The 23,938-nt window shown below is 39.6% G+C and overlaps 1 protein-coding gene across 1 annotated transcript in view; it reads right to left on the bottom strand.

Moving 5' to 3' along the window:
* The window catches only part of nsg2 (neuronal vesicle trafficking associated 2), a 51,225-nt gene that overhangs the window by 24,644 nt on the left and 2,643 nt on the right, over positions 1–23,938 (bottom strand). The window contains exon 3 of the mRNA XM_068331645.1: positions 9,317–9,427. Within this exon, the coding sequence (XP_068187746.1) occupies positions 9,317–9,427 (111 nt within the window). The remainder of the gene's footprint in view (positions 1–9,316; positions 9,428–23,938) is intronic.

The following is a 23,938-nucleotide window of genomic DNA, read 5'->3' on the forward strand; positions in this document are numbered from 1 at the left end:
TCGTCTCTGTCTGATGTTCTCCCACCTTCAAAAGAACACACACTTCAGAGTACAGTATAACACTAGTGTGGGTAAATCAAATCGAAAAACCTTTACACACTTAAATGTCTGTGTGAGCTTCAGTGTGGGCGTTTAGCCGAGCACAGACAACAACTGAGAACACTCCCAACAATCAGCGTGCCATTAGTCATCCACACAAAACAAGGAAGAATGATCTCTGTAACAGGAGGTTGTGATAGGCTTGGAACAACTGCAGTAATTACCTCCAACCTGATGAACAGGGAAGGCTTTCTGTGGAGGTGGCAGACCGCAACAAAGCTTTTATCAGAAGGCGAAGTGGGGCTTATAATGGGATAATTGTTTTGGATGATGGCTGCCTCTCCCACGGTTATATGCCAACACATGCTCTGGAACCAAACAGTTCGGATTGGCAGTCATGGTACTGTCATGTAGTGTGCGTGGATTTCAAATGTGTGCATGTGGCGAGAGCTGGCCAAGTACTCCATGTTTTCTGGACAGTGAATGTGCCAGAAACCAAGAACAAAATAAATTGAACCTCCTTCTCATCAGTCTCTATACTTGCTAGACTATGCACTCCTTTACCATGCTCATCCTCCCTATTCCATAACTAAAGCTTCAAAGATGTGGCAGACAAAGATGGCATACAAACAAGAACTCCTAAAGCAAAGACCAGGAGGCGAATTTAAATCACAAGCACTTCAAATATCTTGCATATAAGCTCAAATTCACCTTCCTCCTCCTGTTGACTTTTTGAGGCAGCCCAATTTAAATGTTTTAATCTGATGGAAGTAAGAGCAAGCAGCACTGAAATGTCAGTCCATACAAAGGCCTTGATGCAAACGTGAGCAAGTGATGTTCATGCAGTATGTTTATTTTCATTTAAATGTCCAGGATAAATTATTTTATAGTTTTTTTTTGCAGCAATTTACAACAAGTTGAGAATGTTTCATGAATGAGAAAACAGGAAATATGAACACAAACATATTGTATGCAAAAACAGCGTCAGAAAATACAGTCAACAACACAATTAATGAAATGAAGGAGAAACAGCAGTGAATCTGGGTCAGAGGCTCTTCCTGTTGTCCTTGATTAAATTCCCACAACTCCTTCATTTCATGAAGTCCAACACTCATTTAGCATTCTAATTTAACATCCCTACACCTGAAGGCAAATCACCTTTACAAGTAAATTATCTTAATAACCCGTATCATAACATTATCATCTGGACATATATGCCTTTGCACATTAGCTGTATATAGAGAATTATAACTTAATTCAGTTTAAATCCTTTAATTCTCTTAATACTAATTGTTATTGATTTGATTAATATGAATGCTTAAAGTTAATTTGATTCATTCATTCAAGGAAAGCTGCCAAAGGTGTCATGGGTGAGGTTAGGGCCCAAATGCAGTAGACCAGAGAAGTCCACATTCATAGTTTTAATAAGTAAAATCCTGAAACAGGTAACCAGAACATCAAGAAAGAAACAGATAAACAGGCAAAATTTGGGAACCAATCAAAAATAACAAAAGTCCAAGAAACCAGAAGAGTAGGAATCTGGCAGCGAACTGAGCTTAAGTAGGGTGGAGCCTGATTGGAGATGGGAAGCAGGTGGATGCAGCCACACAAGTGACAGGCATGGATGGATCAAGTGGGAATGAATTCAGGGTTTCAGAGTACAGGTTAATTATTTACGGGTTAAAAAATGTATTGTTTAAGTTAAAGGGAATTACATTCCAGCTATAAGCACCCGATGAATAAAAGTCTGAACCATAGTCTGCACTGTTTGTTGTTTTGTTGAATATAATGTGTACCAAATGATTATTCTGTATGAAGAAGCTTTGTTTTCATAACCCAGCGTGTCACTATTTATTCAGAAGTTTATTGTACACACAAAATAATCTTTATGTTACAGGTTAAACTAGTTTATCAGGAAATGGTCAAGACAAGGCACACTTTGCTAGTGTCAATAAAAAGTAGAAACTTGCATTAATAAAAACTACAAAAAAGAAACAAATTAAACTGAAATATGAAGAACATAAATATATATTTAAATGTAAAGTCTTACAACAATGACATTTATGACAGCATTTATTAGAATGAATGATTTTGTTCCAACTTCTATTCAACTTTAAATTACTAAGATTACTTATATGCAAGGCGAGCTACAGGAGAGGTTCAGCAAACATTATGTATATCAATAGACTTACAGCGACAGCTACGTGTTCAGATTGCTTCACTTTCAATATGACTTTATTTCAGCTACCAATAATCCTGCCAACATGGCCTCTTCAAGTCGTTGAAGGAATAAAACAACTACAGGGAGCACACAGCGTCACAGGTCTGCTGGGAGACAGCACTGAGACAGAGAAGGGTGACTGAACAGGATGAGGGGAAAGAACAGGGAGGGCACTGGGTAGAAGGAGACAATGACACGTGAACCTGGTGTGTGGGGGGCAATCCTTGACAAATAGAGAGGTTTGAGAGGAGGAGGGAACAAATGAGACAGGTAAGGGAAGATGATAAGCCATCACTTTGTGTGTGTGTGTGTGTGTGTGTGTGTGTGTGTGTGTGTGTGTGTGTGTGTGTGTGTGTGTGTGTGTGTGTGTGTGTGTGTGTGTGTGTGTGTGTGTGTGTGTGTGTGTGCGTTGCATTTCTGTCTGCTTCTATCCGTGTATGAATGTGTATTAAATTATTTAAATTTTTTTTAAAAGACGTGATAAATAAAGCTGTTTGACTCAAAAAGGAAATGGCACAATGCAAAAATATGCAAAGGAAGTAGTGGAAGAGAAATCAAAAGGATGGAGAATCGCAGGCAAGAGCACATTGGAGAGGCAAGCAGATTATAGAGCATTTTACACCATGAGCTCTTCATCCATCAACACAATCTGTAAAGCCTTGAAGAGAGACGAGATGTGCAAGCTTTTCATTTTTCATCCAGGGATACTTGCTCCATACTGCACAGCATCTGTGTGTGTGTGTGCCTTTGCATGAACATGTCTGTGTGCCTGCGGAATTAGCTCTGTCAGTCAAGCAGAGCAAGCGGTTCAATTGAGTACCCAAAACCAACTGACATCGCACAAAATCACACAGACTGAAATGCATTTCTGCCTAACAAAAGCTGACAAGCTGTGGTGAGCCAGAGATAAAAGTGAAGTCTGATGCGAAATGATTCAAGCGGTGGGCTCTTTAAAAAGTGTTGCATCTTTGCTGCATGGTGATATCTCGAGTTTGGATACTGTGACCTTATTTGTTTCCCCTCATTGTGATTGTGTCATAAGTCTCTAGTGTGTGTTGATGGTGGAACATCAGCTTCATAATCTTCTCACGCTGTTGCTCTGTTGAGGTTTCCAAAGCAACCAGGCGCGAGAGTCAAAGTGTCACTTAGTCAAAAACCTCTCAGTCCTTAGTCAAATCTAGGCAGGGGTCAAAACAGATGATCAGAAAAAGACTGTACAAAGGTGGGAGGCAAAACCGTAATCCAGTAGAAAGGCCAAAGGTCATTCGCGAGACATCAAAAGATAAAAATCGTGGTCAAACAAGCAAAGATCAAAATCCAGAAAAACGCAGACAAGGCAAGACAAACTCGTGGTCATACAAAGTGGTCAAGGAGTAAGAATAACGGTTTGGCATACACATTTCTCTGCTCAAACAATTACAGAACTATATTGCGACAAATCTGAAATGAAGTGAAAAGCCTTAAGTAGACAGACCAGGGTCCTAAATTAGGCACAAACGAACGTAATCATCAGCACATTGCATGAGAGTGAACACTAGGAAGAACTAAACACTTATAGGCTGAACACTAAATGAGGCAATCGGGGAAAACAAGACCAGGTACGACAAATCCAGAAGGCGGCAGTAACATAAAACCAGAAATATACATAGAATGAAAACCAATAAATAAAAGCAAAAGCAAGACCAACACAGATCATCAAATGCTCCTGATGAATTGTTAAAAAAAAACCTCATACAGCAGAAGCGAAGATATCGTTTTTGTTCAGTCTAAACCTTGGTTTTCAAGGGAGAGTCATTGCCAGTCTGTCCTTTCATTAGCATAATTTGCCTGATTACAGATTAAATAAATATATTTCTAAATGCTCTAATTTGGCACTCATACAGCATCCACTCCCCATTTGTAGTTGCCTCGCAGTCAAAGCCCCACACATAACTGTCTGATTGGTTGAATGCCAAGTAATAAATAGCCTATCAACACTGAAGAATCTACAAGAATAGTCTGAGTATCATATCAAATAAAAGTCTACTTGTAATCAGAGTAGAAATATGAAAGAGCTGAACAGAAAAACCAAAGGAAACCAAAGTTTAGATATTTACTGCAAATATGCAGTACATATATCAGCCTGTTTGATTTGTAATTATTGGAACTGATCATAAAAAATAAAATCAAACCACAAAATAAACCACCTTGCTGTGCTGCGACAGTGCTACCCACTTTGCCACCGTGCTGCACTTTTGTAGTCAAATGCATAAATGTACAATAATTATGTAACCAATACAAGGTTGAGCAACATGAAATTTTATAAGATGATTTTTTACAGTTACCACTTCCATATTACAGGTATATACAGTATTAGAATATGTGATTATTATTGCAAATCACTGTTATGAAGTATTTGTTCTTGATCAGGTGTTTGTTTTTTAGTCAATATGTCAGACATTCCCCAATATTAATGCAGTCCGAATTGAATTAAATATTACCGTTTTGTAATACTGTCCATATTATAATTAGGTATTTAATTGATGCATACTGCAACTGAGCAAGGCAAATGATTTTATCCCTCACTCACTTTATATAGCTTTGTGATGTCAGTGTTACTGCTGAGTGTTTTCCTTCTGCTGTTTCGCTTTATTCTTTTCAAGCAGTCCCCAGGAGCTTTCTGTATTTTGTACTTATAAGGTGAATTTTCCCGCAGAGGAGCAGGAGGTCTTTGAAGTGGGGGCTGCATGCCTCGATGCCTCTCAGCCAGTGATTTGTAGTGTTTTAACATAGTTTTTTCCAATGCCTTTTTGTCTCTCTTTCTGTTTATGAATCCCATTGATCTGCTCATTTTGAAGATATCCTTGTAGTTAATTTGGGTCAGCTATGCAGTCATTTTCACTCCACAGGACCACTCAAGTGAGGGACGAAACAGTCAAATATAGATTATTAAAGGGTGTGGGACTTCCTCTCCTTCATTGTTATTGTATTTGAAAGTAATGAAAGTCTCCAGAACTTCATGGAAAAAAGTTACTTGATTTCAGTAGCAGAGTCTCTCATGACTATCCACGGCAAAGTTTCGGAGACACCGACCCTATTGCATCACTGCAGAGTGTTCTAGAGCACCATGTGATGCAGTTTTCTACTTAACCTTGACAGCATAGTCCAATACAGTGTGAGTGTGTGTGTGTGTGTGTGTGTGTGTGTGTGTGTGTGTGTGTGTGTGTGTGTGTGTGTGTGTGTGTGTGTGTGTGTGTGTGTGTGTGTGTCATCCAGTCAGATTTCACAGCCTACTTTGGTGTCTGATGTACAATTCTGCTCTCTCTCTCCCACGCACACACACTCACACACACACACACACACACAGACACACACACACACACACACACACAGACACACACACACACACACACACACACACACACACACACACACACACACACACACACACACACACACACACACACACACACACACACACACACACACACACACACACACACACACACACACACACACACACACACACACACACACACACACAATAAAACCTCTGATTTGTTCATTCTCTCTCTTTTGCTCTCTGGCAGGGTTGCCATGGAGGAAGGTTATCTTTGCCACCATGACAAAGTGTCTTGTCTGCATTCTCTATGGTGATTTTGATGGAAAGGCAACTTGGTGCTTCACCCACACAGCAGAAGGCACACGTCCTATTCTTTGCCAGGGGAGTTGGATTTGTGCTGCTCCTTTACTATAAAAGGTAGCAAAACAGAAATGGTGCAGGTAAAAATCCTGCTTTTAACCTCCCTTGTGTCCAGTACTCACTTATTCTATCTTGTTGTAAAGCATCCTTGGGTTTGAAAAAGACCTACAGAAATGGCATTATTTGTTTGTTTTTTTTAAGAAGTAGAAGATTCTTTTTATTTTTGAAAGAGTACATTTATTCATAAAAGCCAAATTACAGGAAAATCACAAGAACAAGAACAAGATAGATAATGCATTGCTAGTTTGCTGCTTTTTTTCCTAGTACAGTGATACCTCTACTTACGAATGTCTCTACTTACGAAATTTTCGACTTACAAAATTTCTCAGGTAGAAAATATTGCCTCTACTTACGAAAGAAATTTCGACTTACGTAATGTAAAAACACAGCATCGGCTGATACTCGAATCTCGCACAGGTTCCTGAACGCAACATTCTCACAGCTGCTCTCTGTGAATGGGTAATAGGTAATAGCCATTGACTATTACCTGTTACGTATCTTCCTGGCATCCCATTGGCTAAGAGGGATGCCACTCCACCTCTGTGTGGAGATAGATCGGTGCATATGCAGTGTCTTGGCATTCAGCACTCCACCCGTAAGGTAGTCTGATAGTTTTGCGCAAATATAATAACTTTTTGATTACGTATTCGCTATGGACCCCAAGAAAGTGACGGAGAAAAGAGGAAAAGAAAAGATGAAGAAAAGAGTTTTTTTGTCCATACAAACAAAGCAAGAGATAATAGAAAAGCATGAGAAAGGGATGAGTTTGGTTGATCTCACCAAAGAATATGGACGAAATGCATCTACAGTCGCCATGTTCTTAAAACAAAAGAAAGTTTAAGGAGTTTAAGGCATTGCGTGGGTGGTTGGAGAAGTTCAAAAGGAGGACTGGATTTCACTCTGTTGTTCAGCATCGTGAGATAGGAGCGCATGAACCAAAGAGGGCAAAAAACAATGGGGACAGCTGTTAAAAGGTAAATGACCGTCATTATTATTCTTTACTCTATTCTTTTTTTTACGTTATGCACAACTCTCATTTATTGTGTAATAATCTAATTGTAACATTTATTTGTTACATTTTTTGATGCATTTTTATACTTTATAAAACATTTATGTCGGAATTTTTGAGGGCTTGGAATGGATTAGGGCATTTGCATGGAAAACGCATCTCTACTTACGAAATTTTCTACTTACGTAATTTCTTCCAGAACCAATTCATTTCGTAAGTAGAGGTATCACTGTATAGCAAAAGATGGAGCTGAGGAGGAAGTCCCTTCAGTATTTCTTGTGTCTGTTAACTTGTAACATCAGTTTGAGTAAATGCTTTATTGACCTTGTTGGAATCTTTTAACCGTCAGTCTTCAATTAGTTTGTAGAATTAATTGGGAAAAGAAGCCAAACTTACGAACTTTGAAACCTGGCTCCTGCATTGTCTGCCTGGTCAATGACCAAGTGTTCAACTAAGATGCTATGACAAAGAGTTGGTTTGAATCAGTGATGTTCGGTGAGGTTCATGGCTGGTGAGGCACTGACATCAACATAATTAGATTTACAAAAATATGAACCTACAGTTTAGCTTATTCACCATTTAATTTGCAACACGTCATTTTTAAAGTCTCAGAGCAGAATTATTTACACATTTAAACTAACACACAATTAGCACATTTGGGGGAAAAACCGTCGTGTTGTTTCCTACATGTTTGCTTATATGTTACGTTTACTTGTAAATGAAGTCCATGCGCCGCTCCTTCTGAAAAGCATCGGAAAAATTTTGAGTTGAGATATGTAATCCTCCATTTTTATAGAAAGGCAAGGTAGGCAGAAAACAAATGAATGGCTGCACTTTACTCGCTGATAGATTGTAGTTTACAGTCACTTCTTCTACGGCCGAGGAAGAAGAATCCTCAGCCGAATCCCAGCGCCCCCTACCATGAGGCTGGGGAACTTTGTGCCTCACTTCATGCCTCCCCTGACCGCACGTCACTGGTTTGAATGGTTGTGAGGTATAAGACAGTTGTCTCAATGGACTACAGTATAGTGATGCTACACTTTCATTCATGGGATCCATGAAATAAAACATTTAGTAGTAATATTTGATGTTGCAAGGATGAAATGTTTTAAACAAACCTCAAACAAACACAAACCTTCACAGACTTGAATCAGGAAGGTAGACACATTAGGTAATTGTTGCACACGCTTATTCTAAAACTGACACGGGTGATGGCTGAGGCTTCCATTGTTTGTTTGAGGTGCACATTGTACTGAAAATCATGAAAAATTTGGGAAAATGTGCATATTTATAAGACAATCACTAAAAATGTAGCTCAGATGACTTAGGGAGGGAATTTGAATGGAGTAAAATATCTAACTGGACAACACTCAAGTGATGGGTAAATCTCGCTCTGGTGAACGCAAGTCACACAGATGATAGCTGGTTGTCAATGTCATTATCAAACATCACTTGGTAACAGCAACAGCAATGACATTAGAATCTTTACAAATCATACACACGGTGTGTTTCTATCTGCCGATCATTAACACAAACACAGAGCCCAAAACAGACTGAAAACAACTCGGCCCAATCAGTTGTGCCATATTTCATTGCCTTTAGGTATAATCAGTTCTGGTGGTTCCAATCCTGGATTCAAGCAGCTCCAAAGGGTTTCTCGACAAATCCAAGGTGTAAGGAGAAAATTAATGGAGGGAGAAAGATAAAAGCTACACTATAAATGTTACATTTTGTGGACTTTTTAAATCCACCTCTTTTGGCCTGAGTCTCTTTAGAAGTGAACATACGTTGCAGTTAAGTTTGGTTCTCAAGTAAATTGACTTTCATGTTTGAGAGAAAAGAGAAAATATGGAAGATGTTTATGTCTGAATGAGGTCCTAATGTCTCCAGTGCTTCTACTTGTTTGTTTGCTGATACGCTTACATCCATGAATACTTACATATTTACACTTGTCTAAGTCAACTGCAGGTAAATTTCTAAACCTGATTGAGAGTATAACCTTTTCATACTTGACTTAATTTCATGAAGCCAAGGAGGAAATGTAAGATGAATAAATATCCTATAGTAATCAGAGCTAAGTATTACCTCAAACCACACAGGAGAACAGTTAATGCATCCTTTTCTCTCCCAATCATAACGGCAGGGTTTACCACTAACCAGCTAATGAAAAAACACAATTTCCATAATTACACTGACAATGAAAATGTGTCTACATTGCTGATTGCCTTAACAACACCATTATCACTGCAGATACTGATGCAGCACATTGGATTAGTATATCTCTAATTTCAGCACTAACTCTTACCTTAAGTCTCTCGGACACCCCGTCAGTGAAGCTGATGGTAAACTCCTCCACCTTGGGTACCTTCAGCCTCTTCTTCTCTGTCTGGTATTCTGTGCGAGTTTTCACCACCACCTTGAGGAAGACAAAAGCATTAAAGCAGCCAAATACCCAAGGATGATACCGGCAGCGAAGTGTAGACGGAAGGCATTGATTGACCAAATGCTATTTTAGGGGGGAACGGTCAAATCACATTTCAAAAACCGTTACAAAGCTTAGCACACCTCACATTGAGAGACAACACTAAGGTTTTAGAAAACAATATAAATATAGGCATATAAATAATAAAATATATTTGAGGAGCTCACTTAACACACAATACCAACATGCAGGAAATGCAAGAAAAAATCCATTCTGACAGAAAGACAGCAAGATATTAATGTAAAAGAAGTTGTTTCTTTTTCACTTTTCTAAAAATATCCAAATAAATGTGAAATCATAAGATGTGCAATAATTATGGTTGAAGTCCACACCAATTAAACAAATAATGATCGTTTGTAGAGAATGTGGTCTTCTGTTGAATATATTGGATCAAGTTGGAACTTTGCGGGCGGTGTTCCAAGTACCAAAACATTCAAATAAGTCAGAGCAATGTTTCTAATCATGATTCCAATTTAACCAAAGAAAAACCATTAAGCAATTTTTGTACACCAGAGAGTCTTTTTAGCAAGATGTCCACCTCCAGGCTCAGTCTAATTTTTGACAGTAAAGCCATTAATAACTGAAAGATATCAGGTTTTGGGCCCTGCAACAAACTGGAAACTTGTCCAAGGTGTACCCTGCCCCTCACTCCCAGCCAGCTGGAATAGGCTCCAGGCATAGGCATAAAACCATACATAGTCAAAGTTTTCCTGGAAGTTGATCTGAAAACTGCACTGATACTTTCATCTTAAAGTTTAGGTCTAGGTTGGACTGCTCTTTCTCATTAATAAACTTGCTCCGTAAATAGTTGTCATTATTCCATCCTGGGACGGCGTCTTTGATATGGTTTGTCTGTTTGCCAGCAGGATTATGGTGAAACTACCAGCCCAAATTTCCCTGAAACCTAATAGAGGTGTAGGAGGGTCAGAGGAGAATCCATTAAATTCCTGAGTGGATCTGAATCCCTGGGCAAATCAACAAATTACTTTCTTGAGAATATTCTCCCATAAATTGTCTCCTCATCACCAACCCCAGAGAGCAAATTGTCTTCTTAACTTTTTAGCTTTAGCGACACCTCTACCTTTCGTGCCGCTGACATAAGTGAGAAGAATAATTGATATTGCCAGGTTTTACTTCATTATGGCACATACTCAAGAGAGCACGAGTCCCTATTGCTTGGTACATTCATTGCATATTAATGCCCACCAATGGCCGAGGCAGGCACAGAGATAGATGTACAGATCACATGGCAGAAGAGAGGTTGACTGGAGAGAGGAGAACAATGTCTCTGTGTCCTTGTGGGTAATTGCGCTGCATCAGAGCAGTTCACTGTCACTTTGAGACAAAGCCACAAACTGCTGTGCACACGAACTGGCTACACAATCTAAACAACAACGCTGCCCATTGGCTACAGTAAGCGCTTATCCTACAGCGCATTCGATTGGACCCCTGGGGCTCAGGACCATTGTGGTGTTCGGTGCAGCAACCCCTCTCACCAGCCTTGTCATAGTCATAACTAATGTCTTAATTTTGCCTTGCCATTCTCATTCTCTGACTCATTTCACAATAAACTGCTGAGGGCCTCTAGATTCAATCACAGCAACGCTTTATGTTGCCTCATTACTCTCTCCCCTCCTTTACTGCTTGCTCCTTTATTTCATATTACCTACTGAAGTGGTGATCAATCAATGTTGCCTTTGCTTTTGTTGCATTTGAAGACAGCTTTAGCTACAGGCACTCTAAAAGAGAACAAATTTACCTAATCCACCTTCGAATGCTATTATATATAAACAAATAAATCTCATTAAGATACAAATTTATTCCCTGGATTTAAATTTACAGTTTATATTTGTAAGTAATCAATAAATCCGTTTGTGCTGCTGTTGTGAGTGCTGTGGTGATGTTATAAGGGGCCTCTAGCATTCCAGGTACAATTGAATCATGTAGTGTAAGATAATCTCAAAAGAGGACGCTTCAAAGAATACTCGTAGGCTCAAAATTAAATGTGCTTCTATTTTTCGTACATGAACCAATAATGTTTTAAAAAGTGGAAAAATTGATCTAGGATTTGCACCATGATCTCACTTTCTTTGGCTGAAGATTCCCCCAAAATACATTACCATCAAACAATTGGACATTTGTTTCATCCGACTTCAAAGCGGTGATGAATTGTAATTGTCAGCGTTCGTTGTGTTCGTCCGTTCATTCGTCCGTCCGTTCATTCGTCCGTCCATTCGTTCATTCATCCATTCGTTCGTCCATTTGTTCGTCTGTTCGTTCGTTCGTTAGTCCACCAAAATATTTTTCGCAACCGTTGCAGAAAGAAAGATGAAACAAAAATTACATTACTCGCGCGGCAAGGGGGATGAAAATGAGGTGATGACCTTGACCTTGAGAAAACTAGGTCAAGGTCAAATTTCAACTTTTGTATACTCAGTAACCGGATAAGATACTGTAGTAAGAGGAGGGAGAAGGCCAGTGTGAGTAGGACCATAGATCAAAGCACTAGCTATGTACTTGTCAGGTACTACCTTCAGGGTATCCTGACTGCCTTGGTTCTTGTTAGGTTTTAAATCTCTGTGGACTGGCTTTAACATTTTTTTTTATTTAAAGTGAAATACTGTAACTTGACAACTATTGAATGTGTTCTTGCAAAGAGACTCCTTTGCATAACATAGCATTAAATTTATTTGGTTCGTTTTACAACCATTCAGCTGGTCATGACATGAGTCAGTCACTTCCGTAATAAAGCTACAAAAAATGTTTCTGTGTTTAAATGATTGCTGCCATACAATGAGATGCAGGTGGCTTTGACAGGAACTTGATATGTGTTTTATCGACCACTTTGAGCAGTCAGTTGTCATCACAAATTTTGACTGACAGATGTAACATTAAAGAAAGTGCATCTCAGATGATGCCTTATCAAGCTAAAACAACAGCAGTCTGTTTCTGTCTCTCTCTCTCATCACAGTATTCTTAGATTTGATATTCACTGTGGATATTCTATCCAAAGTTTTCTTTCCACCCTTCCTTCCCCAACACGCCACTCTTCAGACCTGTTGTCACTATGATTTCTGTTTCATTTTTCATTGCCAACAACTGACCTGCAGGAGAGTTGATTTTGGTGAAGTTTCAGAGAGGAAGGCAGGCGCAGACATTTTTTAGACAGGGTTGATTTTAATCCTTCCTTGGGTACAAAACTGTCGAGGGAGCTGTCAAAGTGGCTGCTCAATTGGAAGTGATGTTATCACAAGTGATTAATGTTACATCAAGGCATTTGTTTTTTATTTTTCTGTTTTTGGGGGAATTCTTTTTTGATTTTAATCAGAAACACCTAAAGACATAAAATTATAAACCCAAGTGAGGATATGCACAGATTATGTATTATTTGAAGCTGGTTAGAGGCATTATTACAAGATTAAGACCATTAAGAAAATAATTCCTTTTCACAAGGCCTAACTGCTCTATAATACTGTGTTAATCATGCCTTGTACTCATGACTACACTAAGAAACCAGTGATGTTAACACCTTTTAACTGGTTATGTAAAACTCAAATCAAGCCATTATGGAGTAATATATATAAGCATCTAATCACATTTTTATTTTTGGACATTTTACACAACAGATTCAAATATTCTTTTAGGTTCTGTTTTTGGTCTCCAGGATATTCCACTATGCTAAATGTTCCATTACATTTATCGACTAACTGGGGAGTTTCATTTGCTGAAAGCAGCTGTTTGCTGCTGCTGAACAATGAGCTGAGGAGCTAAATGGTAGGGTAATTACCAAGAGCTACATATTCATTTTTCTTGAAGACAAGACAATTTAATAATTATCTGGTCTTCAGCCGCTTATCAGAATGTGGGTCACCAGTTTACACTGGAGCCTTTACCAGCTGACTACGTGGGACAGGCTGGGTATACCCTGTGTAAATCACCAGGTTTTTTAGCAGGGAAAAATAAAAAGACCAATAAATTGTATGTTTTTGGGAGGAAGCCAGGGTAACCCAGGGAAAACCCACATAGAACTGAGAAGAACATACAAACTCCACACAGAAAGGCCAGAGACGGTATCAAACCAAAGATCTTTGTTCTGTGAGGAAACAGCATTATCCACTACCGCCACCGTGTCATCCCACTTCACACATGAATGTGATCAATTTCATATAGAAATATTGTTTACAGCAGCTTAGACAGGAAAACTTTACACTGCTGATACCCATTCATCAAGTAAAAGCAGTTATTAGTATTCTTCATGCATCTGCAGTGTAAATCAATCTCTGCAGCAGGTCAGTGCTGAGGATGGAAATCCATCAGTTCAGCCAACAGGGAGTACTGCAGTATTGTTGGATCACACAGGATAGTGTGCAAATGGCAACAGAGCAGCTTTGTGACAATAAAATGCTTAGAGCGATTCATTATTTTAGGAGCGAATATGTGATTTCTGTTATATGTTGTGTTTATTTCTGTTCTTTTCTGTTTCCTACAAATTTGGGAATGTGCTCATGCTCACTTATTTATAAAAAACTTGCTAATGAAACGATTCTATCTTTCAAAGTTTTACTTTGAATAAAATCTACTTTAGAAATAATTATTGTGTGCATTTTTTTCTCATTTCTGGAAGATCATGTGTCATACATATGGTTGACTTCAGTGCAATTGCATCCAGGTATGATATAGAATGCATATTGATGACTACTTATTAAATGTAAAATTAATATAGATGACATATCTCAGCAGCTGTTGACAGTGCCTGACTTGGGGCAACTGACACTTTTGGGCTGGCAGGCTCCTATAAATATGCTGATACAGCAACACCACCTGCCTCATATTCTGTAGGGCTGCCTTTTTATGCCAAAAACAGCCCTGACCCATGGAGGGATGGACTCCACTCGACGTCTGAAGGTGTGCAGTGGTATCTGACACCAGGATGTCAGCAGCAGATCCTTTAAGTCTTGTTTGTGCAGCACAACCAACAGATGCACGTTTGGATTGAGTTCTGAGGAATTCAAATCAACCCCTCAAACTCATTGTTGTGTTCTTCAAACCATTCCTGATCAATTTTTTATTTGCAGCAGACCACAGTATCCTGCTCAAAGGAGCCACCACCATCAACAAATACCATTTCCATAAAACGGTGTACATGGTCTGCAACTATACCTCGGTAGCTCACATGTGTAAGTAACGTCCACATGGATGGCTCGACCCAAGATTTCCCAGGGGAGTGTTCCTCAAACCATTACACTGCCTTCTGCCAGCCTGCCTTCTTCCCACATTGCCTTGGCCACTCATGAACCTATGTGCTACTGAATTATTACTATAATACATGTATTCATATTCAGAGGAAATATACAGAAAAAACTGAAAATAGTCTATATATGACAGTGATTTGTCAAATTAGCCTAAGGCCAAATCCCGATCTGTAAACCAGTTCCTTTGATGAGAGCCAGGTGTACAGAAATGAGCAAACCAAAAGAATGCAGGTGAAATCTTTCCTTTTTCTTTCTATCTCACAAGTTCAAAAAAGAGCATATGCTGTCAGCAGTAGTGATATCTGCTTTGTTCCGGTGTTCCAATACGCGCCCTGGACTTGGTGGGCATTTCCATGTGTACCACATCTCCGAATCCTGCTTCAAACGTGGAAAAACAACATGACTGACGTTTGGCACAACAAGTGCTCCGAAACACTAAGTGCCCCATTCACCAGGTGACAGTTTAGTTGTTCGGATCAATGGATGATCCGAAACACTGGTAAGTCCCAGATGACTGGATGAAACAGCACGGTGCGCTGCCAATCGTGTCAGTATCCTTTGAATTGATCACATTAGCGTTCTGATTGCTGAAAATTTGCATTGTAATTACTTTACAATAGATCCTAACAGAATGAGATCTCAAGTCTGGGAAAATTTTGAACTGGTGCCGCCGAACAAAGTATATTTTAATTTCTAAGAAGCTTAGTTTCAAGCTCTGTTGCTCACACGGTAGACAAGAATAAATCACACATTTCATTTTTAATTTGCAGGTGAAGTGTTTGCTTTGTTCCCAGCACCTGATGTACAGTAACAATACGTCATCAATGATGAGGCATTACCGATCCAGACGTGAGAATAAAGCTGCTGTGATGACGTCTCGGATTTCCAACTTTGATCTCACAACATAGACCTTGATTTTTCTCCAGTGACACTAATCATCCTATGTCACCCACGTATACACTTATATAAATTTATATTAAATATACATGTATGAACATGTTATCTACTCTAAATCTCTTACTGCTTTATTGAACCCAGCACGGACCAATGATCATTAACCATTCATTCATTCGTTTCCCTAACCCGCTTAATCCGCTTACGCAGGTCGCGGGGGAGCTGGTGCCTATTCCGGCAGTCTCAGGGCGTGAGGCAGGGGGACACTCCGGGCACGACGCCAGTGTGCCGCGAAGCCACAAACAATCACTCACACACTCACTCACTCACTCCTACGGTCAATTTGGGTGGAAGGAAGCCGGAGAACCCGGAGAGAACCCACGCAGACGCGGGGAGAACATGCGAACTCTGCACAGAGCGGGACTCGAACCCGGGTCCGCCGTGTTGTGAGGCGGCAGCGATAACCACTGCGCCACCGTGCCGCCCAACATCTCCTATAATATATGCTGGCCTTGCGCTAGCCATTCGCCACTTCACCATAGGCAAAGTACAAGGTTTATAGACTGTGTAGCCACAGTGGCGTTCTTATTTTTACGGAAAAAAGACTAAAACTTAAAACTCTGTCGCTCGCTAGCGGCGCTCGCTATTTCCGCTAGCGAGCGGCTTTTGCTATTTCCGCTAGCGAGCGGCTTTCGCTATTTCCGCTAGCGAGCAGCGCTAGCTATTTCCGCTAGCGACCCGAGTGCATTAAATATGCACTCGGGTCATGACCTCCTCTCGTCCAATGAAAAACAAAATATTGTTTTTTTACAAGCTGAACCCGCGAATTTGTGTACAACAAGGCGAGGACGATCGATCAAAAGAATCCAGTGTTTTATAGTAGAGTTTGTGTTAAAGTCCTCATTAATAAACAAATGGGGAATGCTGAGAGGGGATAGGAGTGGTGACAGACCGATCAGAAGGTAAATGAAAGATATTATCAATACTTCTTTGATGTCTTAGACTTTTGATCCCTATGACCGGCAGGAATAACCAGCGATGTAAGTAAATATGTATTCACCACACTTGCTATTTTCCATGCCTTTTTAAATTGAAATGAAAAATCATGTTGTTGAATTAAAAAAATAAAATAAAATAAACTATGGCATACCAATGGTGTTGGTGGTGGTCAAAGTTAAAATGTCTTCTAGTCTAAGTAAAATTTACAAGTAAACATTGAGTAATATTTTGTATGACTGTATCTTCACATAGTGAATGCAAGTTTTCAATTGTTGAATCTCACATTCATACCTGCATAAAGTAGGATAGAAATAAAGATAGTTCAGCTTGAACTGTTCACTTTAGTGTATTTTTGTAGGTAAACTGAACAAAAGATTTTGTCCTCAGAATGCACCAGAATGCAGGAAAACAACCCCATTTTCTAAAACATTTCCCGGGTGAGGCCCCCCGGACTCCCCCAGGGGGGTTGTCCCCCCCACGCCCCCCGCAACGAGCGTCGGTCGTCCGCGCACTGCGCCACTGTCTTGGACACAGAATGTGGCTTTTTGTGGCTTTCTCAATTCTTTTACACTGAGCCACAGTGGCTTAGTCATACTATCTCCTAGTGCAAAACCCAGATATAGCTACAATACAGCAAGCAAGGATTAACACATTGTATTAGATTATATTAGGTTTTATTCAGAAAATATATGCAATCCAGGAAACATCAAAGCGCTGTTTTCTGGGGTCATAAACCATTGTGTGGTTGCAGTACAGTCACCCTGCCAAAGAGGGCGAATACGTCCCCAATGAATGGGGCACCGAGTAGTGAGACTGTTTTCGGCAAAATTGTCGCAAACGGTTCGGAGCTCCATAGGACCAATGATCACTAGTTACTGGGTGTCTTTTGTTAACCAAATGAACTGTACATGTAACGTGATAAAAATGGGGCCAAACTGTGAAAACACTTGTAATTCATAGCTGTCCTTGCAGCTTTCAAGTATTCAGGTGGGGCCATGTGAAGCAACCTACTGAAATAGGTTGAATACATTCTAACGTAAATAAATTTGAATATACTAAACTAATAATAATTAACAGGGGACGCTGGAAACATATTAGTGGTAAGGACAGGTTGGCGTTGCCACACAATCCCAAGGCCCCATCACTTGGTCCTAAACCTTAATTTTATGTTCTCCTGCATAGCATAGCATGTCCATTTTCTCAAGCGGATTGAGAGAAACGGTAATGGTCACTGCTCAAGCCCCTAAAGAAACAGGACACATTAACCTATATGGGAACTTTCAAATTGATATGGTACGAACAGGTACTAGGACTAAGAGGGGGATTGGGACAGGGCTGCTGTTTTAAAATAGAGGGATAGAAGATAGTGGTAGAAAATCCATGAAAGCTTGACCGGAGGCAGCATAAATGAAAGACACTATCTAATTCCAATGAAAGAACTTATCATATATTTTGCAAATCACTATGCATGAGTGTTAAAATATAGAAATTTCTGAGTAATGTGGGTGCCAATAAAAATCATTTTAAGTATATCGTTACACACACACAAAAATAATTTCTGTGCAGAATTAGTTTGTCCCCCCATGATTGCGTGGGATTTCCCTGGAATATGAGTGATCTGTTGAATTCCTTTGCTGATGTATAAATGACTTAACTCTAATTTGTCCACTGCTGACGTGACATGTGGCGCCCCATTTCCTAAGTAATCTGTGTCAATTATTAACCCTCGTAATTCTGTTTCAAGTGGCAACTCAATAAATTGAATAAAATCCTACACTTGTAAATGATGGTTTGAGGTTAAGTAAAGGAACTTGGATTGAGCTCTGATGGTTAAAACCCTGTCATTACAACATTAACATAACAAATCAATCTGTTAGTAACAGAACATGCTGACTGAGGAACCCTGCACATCAGGAATTGCTCCAAAATCCATGAGAATAAAGTCATACACTTGTAACAGTTGGACGGGACTTTAACAGATCTGAGAAGAGGAACAAGAACAGAATGAAGACACGTGAAGACACCAGTAGGAAAAGACTTATCTTTAAAGCAGGACTCTGCCCCTGAGTTTAGATCCCACAGGAATCACACACAGACAGAAATTATCTGAGCATCTTCTGTCTGTGAGACATCATATCAGTCGATCTTCTTTCCTCTTAGGTGTTTTTTTTATTTTATTTTTTCACAATACAATGCCGCAAATCAAGATATTGGTGACCAACAGAGCTTGTTATGCATCGCACCCCGGATGGAATCAAATCTAATACCACTCTAAAGCCTCAGCTTCTCTAGGCCACAGCAATGTTTTGTTTCATACATGTGAGTAAACTTCACATTGACTGTACCCTGCCTTTGAAAATATATTTGTGTCATAAAAAGGGTGGGGGGCGGGGCTGCACACAATCATTAGGAGGGATGAGGAGGAAAAACAGCTGGGGGTGAATTTGTAAAGCGGATCAGAAGCACACTAGTGATCTGATGGACCAGTCAGGTCATGTGACCTAATAAACTAAGCTTTAGCTTTATAGGACAGAAGAAGCAAACTGGTCTCAGATCAGACTCTGAAAAGCATATAAAAGCTGATTAACACTGAACTCTCCCCAGACAGGGAAACAACAAAAACAACCATAAATTCATCAAAATAATAAAGATTTTCATCATAAAGGCTTTACTGTTTTATCTTAAGTTCAGCAGAGAGAAATCAACATATATACAGTCCATATATGTTCTTCCAATACGGTCGCTGTGCTGCAAAGCTATAATTCAAAATTTTCAAATGACAATGTTAAAATAATATCACAATGTCAACAATGAAAATAATGGCCTGTATCTGCAGCTCTTCTTGGCTTTATGGAGCTTTATGAATTTCAGTGCATTGTTAAGCTCTCGGGCAGATTTTACTGATTTGGTTTACTCTCATCGCTCTCATTGTTTTATCTGCCACAGAAGGCTGTTCTAGACAAAGAAAGCTCCCCATTATACACTACCTGCTCAACACCAAACAACAGATGCACAGAATGACCAGATGGTGAACATAGTGGAGCATTTAAGAGCTAAAGAGACACATATTTTACTTAAGAGCTGTTAGAAACCGTAAGTGCTAAAAGAGGTATTCTCCAAGGAAATAAACGGACCCATACAGTATATTAGATAACATTTGGTCATCAGTTAGTATTGAAGGTCATGGGGTCATTGTTATAAACAGTAAAAAAAATCGGTCAGAGGGCTCCAACCTGGACGTTCACCACACATCTCCTGCTATTTAGATTAGATTAGATAGACCTTTATTAGTCTCACAGTGGGGAAATTCACATGATAGCGGCAGCAGAGAGGAGGGGGGTTCATACATACATAATACAGTACATATAGTGGTATGAAAAAGTTTGGGCATCCCTGATCATTTTAAAGGTTTTCTTTTATAAATCATTAGTTTTTCGGATCAGCAATTTCTGTTAAATACATCATATAGCAGACAAACAGGTATGTTTGACAAGTGAATGGTCTGGATTCTAGTTGAAAGGATTTTCAACCATTCTTCTTTACAAAACATCTCCAGTTCAGTCAGGTTTCATGGTTTCCGAGCATGGACAGCCCACTTTAAATCACACCACAGATTTTCAATAATATTCAGGTCTGGGGACTGAGATGGCCATTCCAGAACGTTGTAGTTGTTCCTCTGCATGAATGCCTTAGTAAAGTTTGAGCAGTGTTTAGGGTCGTTATCGTGTTCAAGTATTCAGCCCCTGCTTAACTTCAACTTTGTCACTGATTCTTGAACATTGTTTGCAAGAATCTTCTGATACTGACTGGAATCCATGTAACTTTCAACTTTAACAAGATTGCCAGCACCTGCACTGGCCACACAGCCCCACAGCATGATGGAACCACCGCCAAATTTTATTGTGGGTGGCAAATGTTTGTTTTGAAATGCTGTGTTGTTCTTCCGCCATGCATACCGCCCCTTGTTATGTCCAAATAACTCAATTTTACATTCATCAGTCCAGAGCACCTTATTCCAAAATGAAGCTGGCTTGTGCAAATGTGCTTTAGCATATCTCAAGCGAGTCTGTTTGTGTCTTGTAAGAAGAGAAGGCTTCCGCCGCATTACTCTTCCATACAGCATCTTCTTGTGCAAAGTACATTGAATTGTTGAAAGATGCAGTGACACCATCTGCAGCAAGATCGTGTTGTAGGTCTTTGGAGCTGGTCTGTGGGTTGAGTTTGACCGTTCTCAGCATCCTTCGCCTCTGCTTATCAGAGATTTTTCTTGGCGTGCCACTCCGGGCCTTAACTACAACTGTGACTGTGGTCTTCCATTTCCTCACTATGTTCCTCACAGTGGAAACTGACATCTTAAGTCTCTAAGCTTGCTTTTTGTATCCTACCCCTAAACCATGATGTTGAACAAGCTTTGTTTTCAGGTCATTTGACAGTTGTTTAGAGGCTCCCATGTTGCCATTCTTCAGAGAAGATGCAAAGATGAGAACAACTTGCCACTGGCCCCCTGAAATACCCTTTCTCATGATTGGCTCCAACTGTGTATGTAGGTCACGGGTCAATGAGCTTACCAAATAAATTTTGTGTTCCAATAGTACTAAAGGTACTCATAACAATAAAACAAGGGAGCCCAAATTTATGCACCTGCCTACTTTTGTTTAAGTAATTATTGTGCACTTTCTGTTAATCCTATAAACTTCATTTCACTTCTCAAACATCACTGTGTTTGTCTGCTATATGATGTATTTAACTCAAATTACTGATCCAAACAACCAATGACTTATAAAAGAAAATCTTGAAAATTATCAGGGTTGCCTAAACTTTTTCATACCACTGTACATACATATTAACATGTCTGTAACATTAACATATGATATATACTGTATGTTCACAATTTAAAAATTTAAATCACTAATTCACATTTCACAACTACAAACTACAGGCTACAAACTACACTCATCAACCGGATTGTGTGTGAGTAATTGTCTGTGGTTGGCGAGCAGTAGTGCTGATTGTATAGTCTGACCGGCGTGGGCAGGAAAGACCAGCGATAGCGTTCCTTTCTTATTTCAGATTCAGGTTTTGAATTTCACAAACAAGGTTGGAGACACAGGGGCAACCTTGGAAAAGCCAATCGGCCCTGAATAAACGTTTGGCTCTATGTTAAGGATACAAATCTCCCCGTTCTGCTACTATAGGACCCAGATGGCTCAAAGCCATTGCACCAGTAAAGTAAGTTTAGAAAACACACGTATATTGGTTAAGCAAACTCCCATGACCTTCGGGTCTTGGCTCTCACTCCTTTCAGGTTGGGGAAACCCCCCAAGGATACTGATTAGTCATTTATATATCTGATGACCATGCATACTGAGGAGACCCTCAGGCAGAGCCAAAACCAAGCGAAGGGTCGTCATATCTCATCTTCCCTGGGAATGGCTAGGATGGCCTGGGAAAGGTCGCTGGAGCAGGGTGGTCTGAAATGCCATACTAAACAGGCTATCACAGCCATACACCTGTACAAGCAACAGAAATTGGTTAAGATATGTTAAGGTTTATAAATTCCCAGATCTGGGAAAAATTGCCTCAAAGGTAAAAACTGTTAATGTATCGCAAGAAGTGACTGTCACATCTGTCTGCTAGAAATAAACATACAACAACCTAAAATCTACAGCTGAGTGTTATTTCTGCCAGCAGCACATTTAAAGGGCCAGTTTATCATTTGGAGCGCCTTCCACATCATCTGAAGGCGATTTGGCCAATGTCAAGAGAAACTGCTAGGGCACAACTTCCTGATCAACGGCTGGCAATTTATTTCTGAAAGATGACTGAACAATTATCTCACATATTTGTTGTCATTAAAATAAATGGCTGTGCAGAACTAAATGTTAAGGTTGAGCTTGATTCATTACACAGGAAATGAGAGTGAATACACTTTCTGCTACTACAATGCATTCAGTGAATTTGTTTGTGGGCATTTTATTAGCGTTCCAGCTCTTGGTTGCATACAATTTGGCGTGGCATTCAAATAACGATGTAATCGCTCTCAGTAGTGTAAATAACAACTGTTGACACCTATGTAATGGAAAATACATTTATTGCAGTCTCAAAAATTGTAAATTTAAGAAAGAATTGCAAAGCAGTACTAAAAAGTGGTGACAAAATATTTCAATGTGTTATTTTAAAGATTGTGATCATACGGTATTCGACAGCAGGCACAAATTTTCATTTAAATACTTGTGGCAGTGATCATCCAGACTTCCCATGCCCTGACGTCTAATTACAGATTTAATTATTATTGCTGTCGGCCTCTGCTGTGTTCATGCATCATTTGACGAGAAGACAAATTCTCACACTTGCAGCGAGAGACACATTTAAAAGATTTAACAGCAAATGACCTTTAAAACTCCCACACTGTCCTGTGGAAAACAAAGGAGCCCGTCTGCATTTGCATAATTACATATACATATATATTATAAAAACACTCAACTTTTGCTTAAAGCTTGTCTGGAAAAGCAGTACCATCTCATGCAGTGACTGCGCTACGGTCTCTCGGTGCTGTGTAGCATACAAAATCTGCCTCAACTGTCAGCCAGTGCATCCAAAGACAACAACACTCTTTGTTCCTAAGGGATACAAGGAAATGCACTGAGTCGAAAAAACAGGAAACTTTCTTCTCTGACCTCTTGTCCCTTCAAATGTCAAAGATAAGAACTAAATCACAGCCACTCACAGTCCGCCTGCCTATCTAGCTGTCCAGGTGATCAATAAAACACCCAAGCAATCAGATGGCGCTGTGACATTTAAATGCACTTTTGCATATACAGTATGTGCTGAAACACAATAATAGCTTTGGTCACATATGCAGCAATGATCTCAACCAGTGTAAATGATTTAATGACCATAATGGCTGGCATCTCTGTTAATGTGCTCACAACTGGTGATTGTTGACAGAATCGATTTGTATGCATGTGTGCCTTTCTGCTGGGTGTGAGGGAACACAATGAGAGACAACTCTCTCCAGTTAACAGGTATTCGAAATGGAGAAGAAAAAACAAAAAAAAAAACAAGCCTCCCTCAGAAGAATTACAGCAGGGAGGCTCGATGTCATCTTTTTGCCTTGGGGTGTTGGTAGAGCTTTCTCTAAAACGTTAACCAAAAAAAACAAAGCCTTGAGTAAACTCAGCTCTACATGAGATGAACATGATGTGACATCCACTCTTAAACCACAAATAAATAAATAAAATAATAAGTAAATAAATTGCGTTGTCTTATAAAGACCAGACAAGGTCCATTGCGATTTAAG

The sequence above is a fragment of the Antennarius striatus genome, chromosome 13 (assembly GCF_040054535.1).
Source record: "Antennarius striatus isolate MH-2024 chromosome 13, ASM4005453v1, whole genome shotgun sequence".
In the NCBI taxonomy this organism is placed as follows: Eukaryota; Metazoa; Chordata; class Actinopteri; order Lophiiformes; family Antennariidae; genus Antennarius; species Antennarius striatus.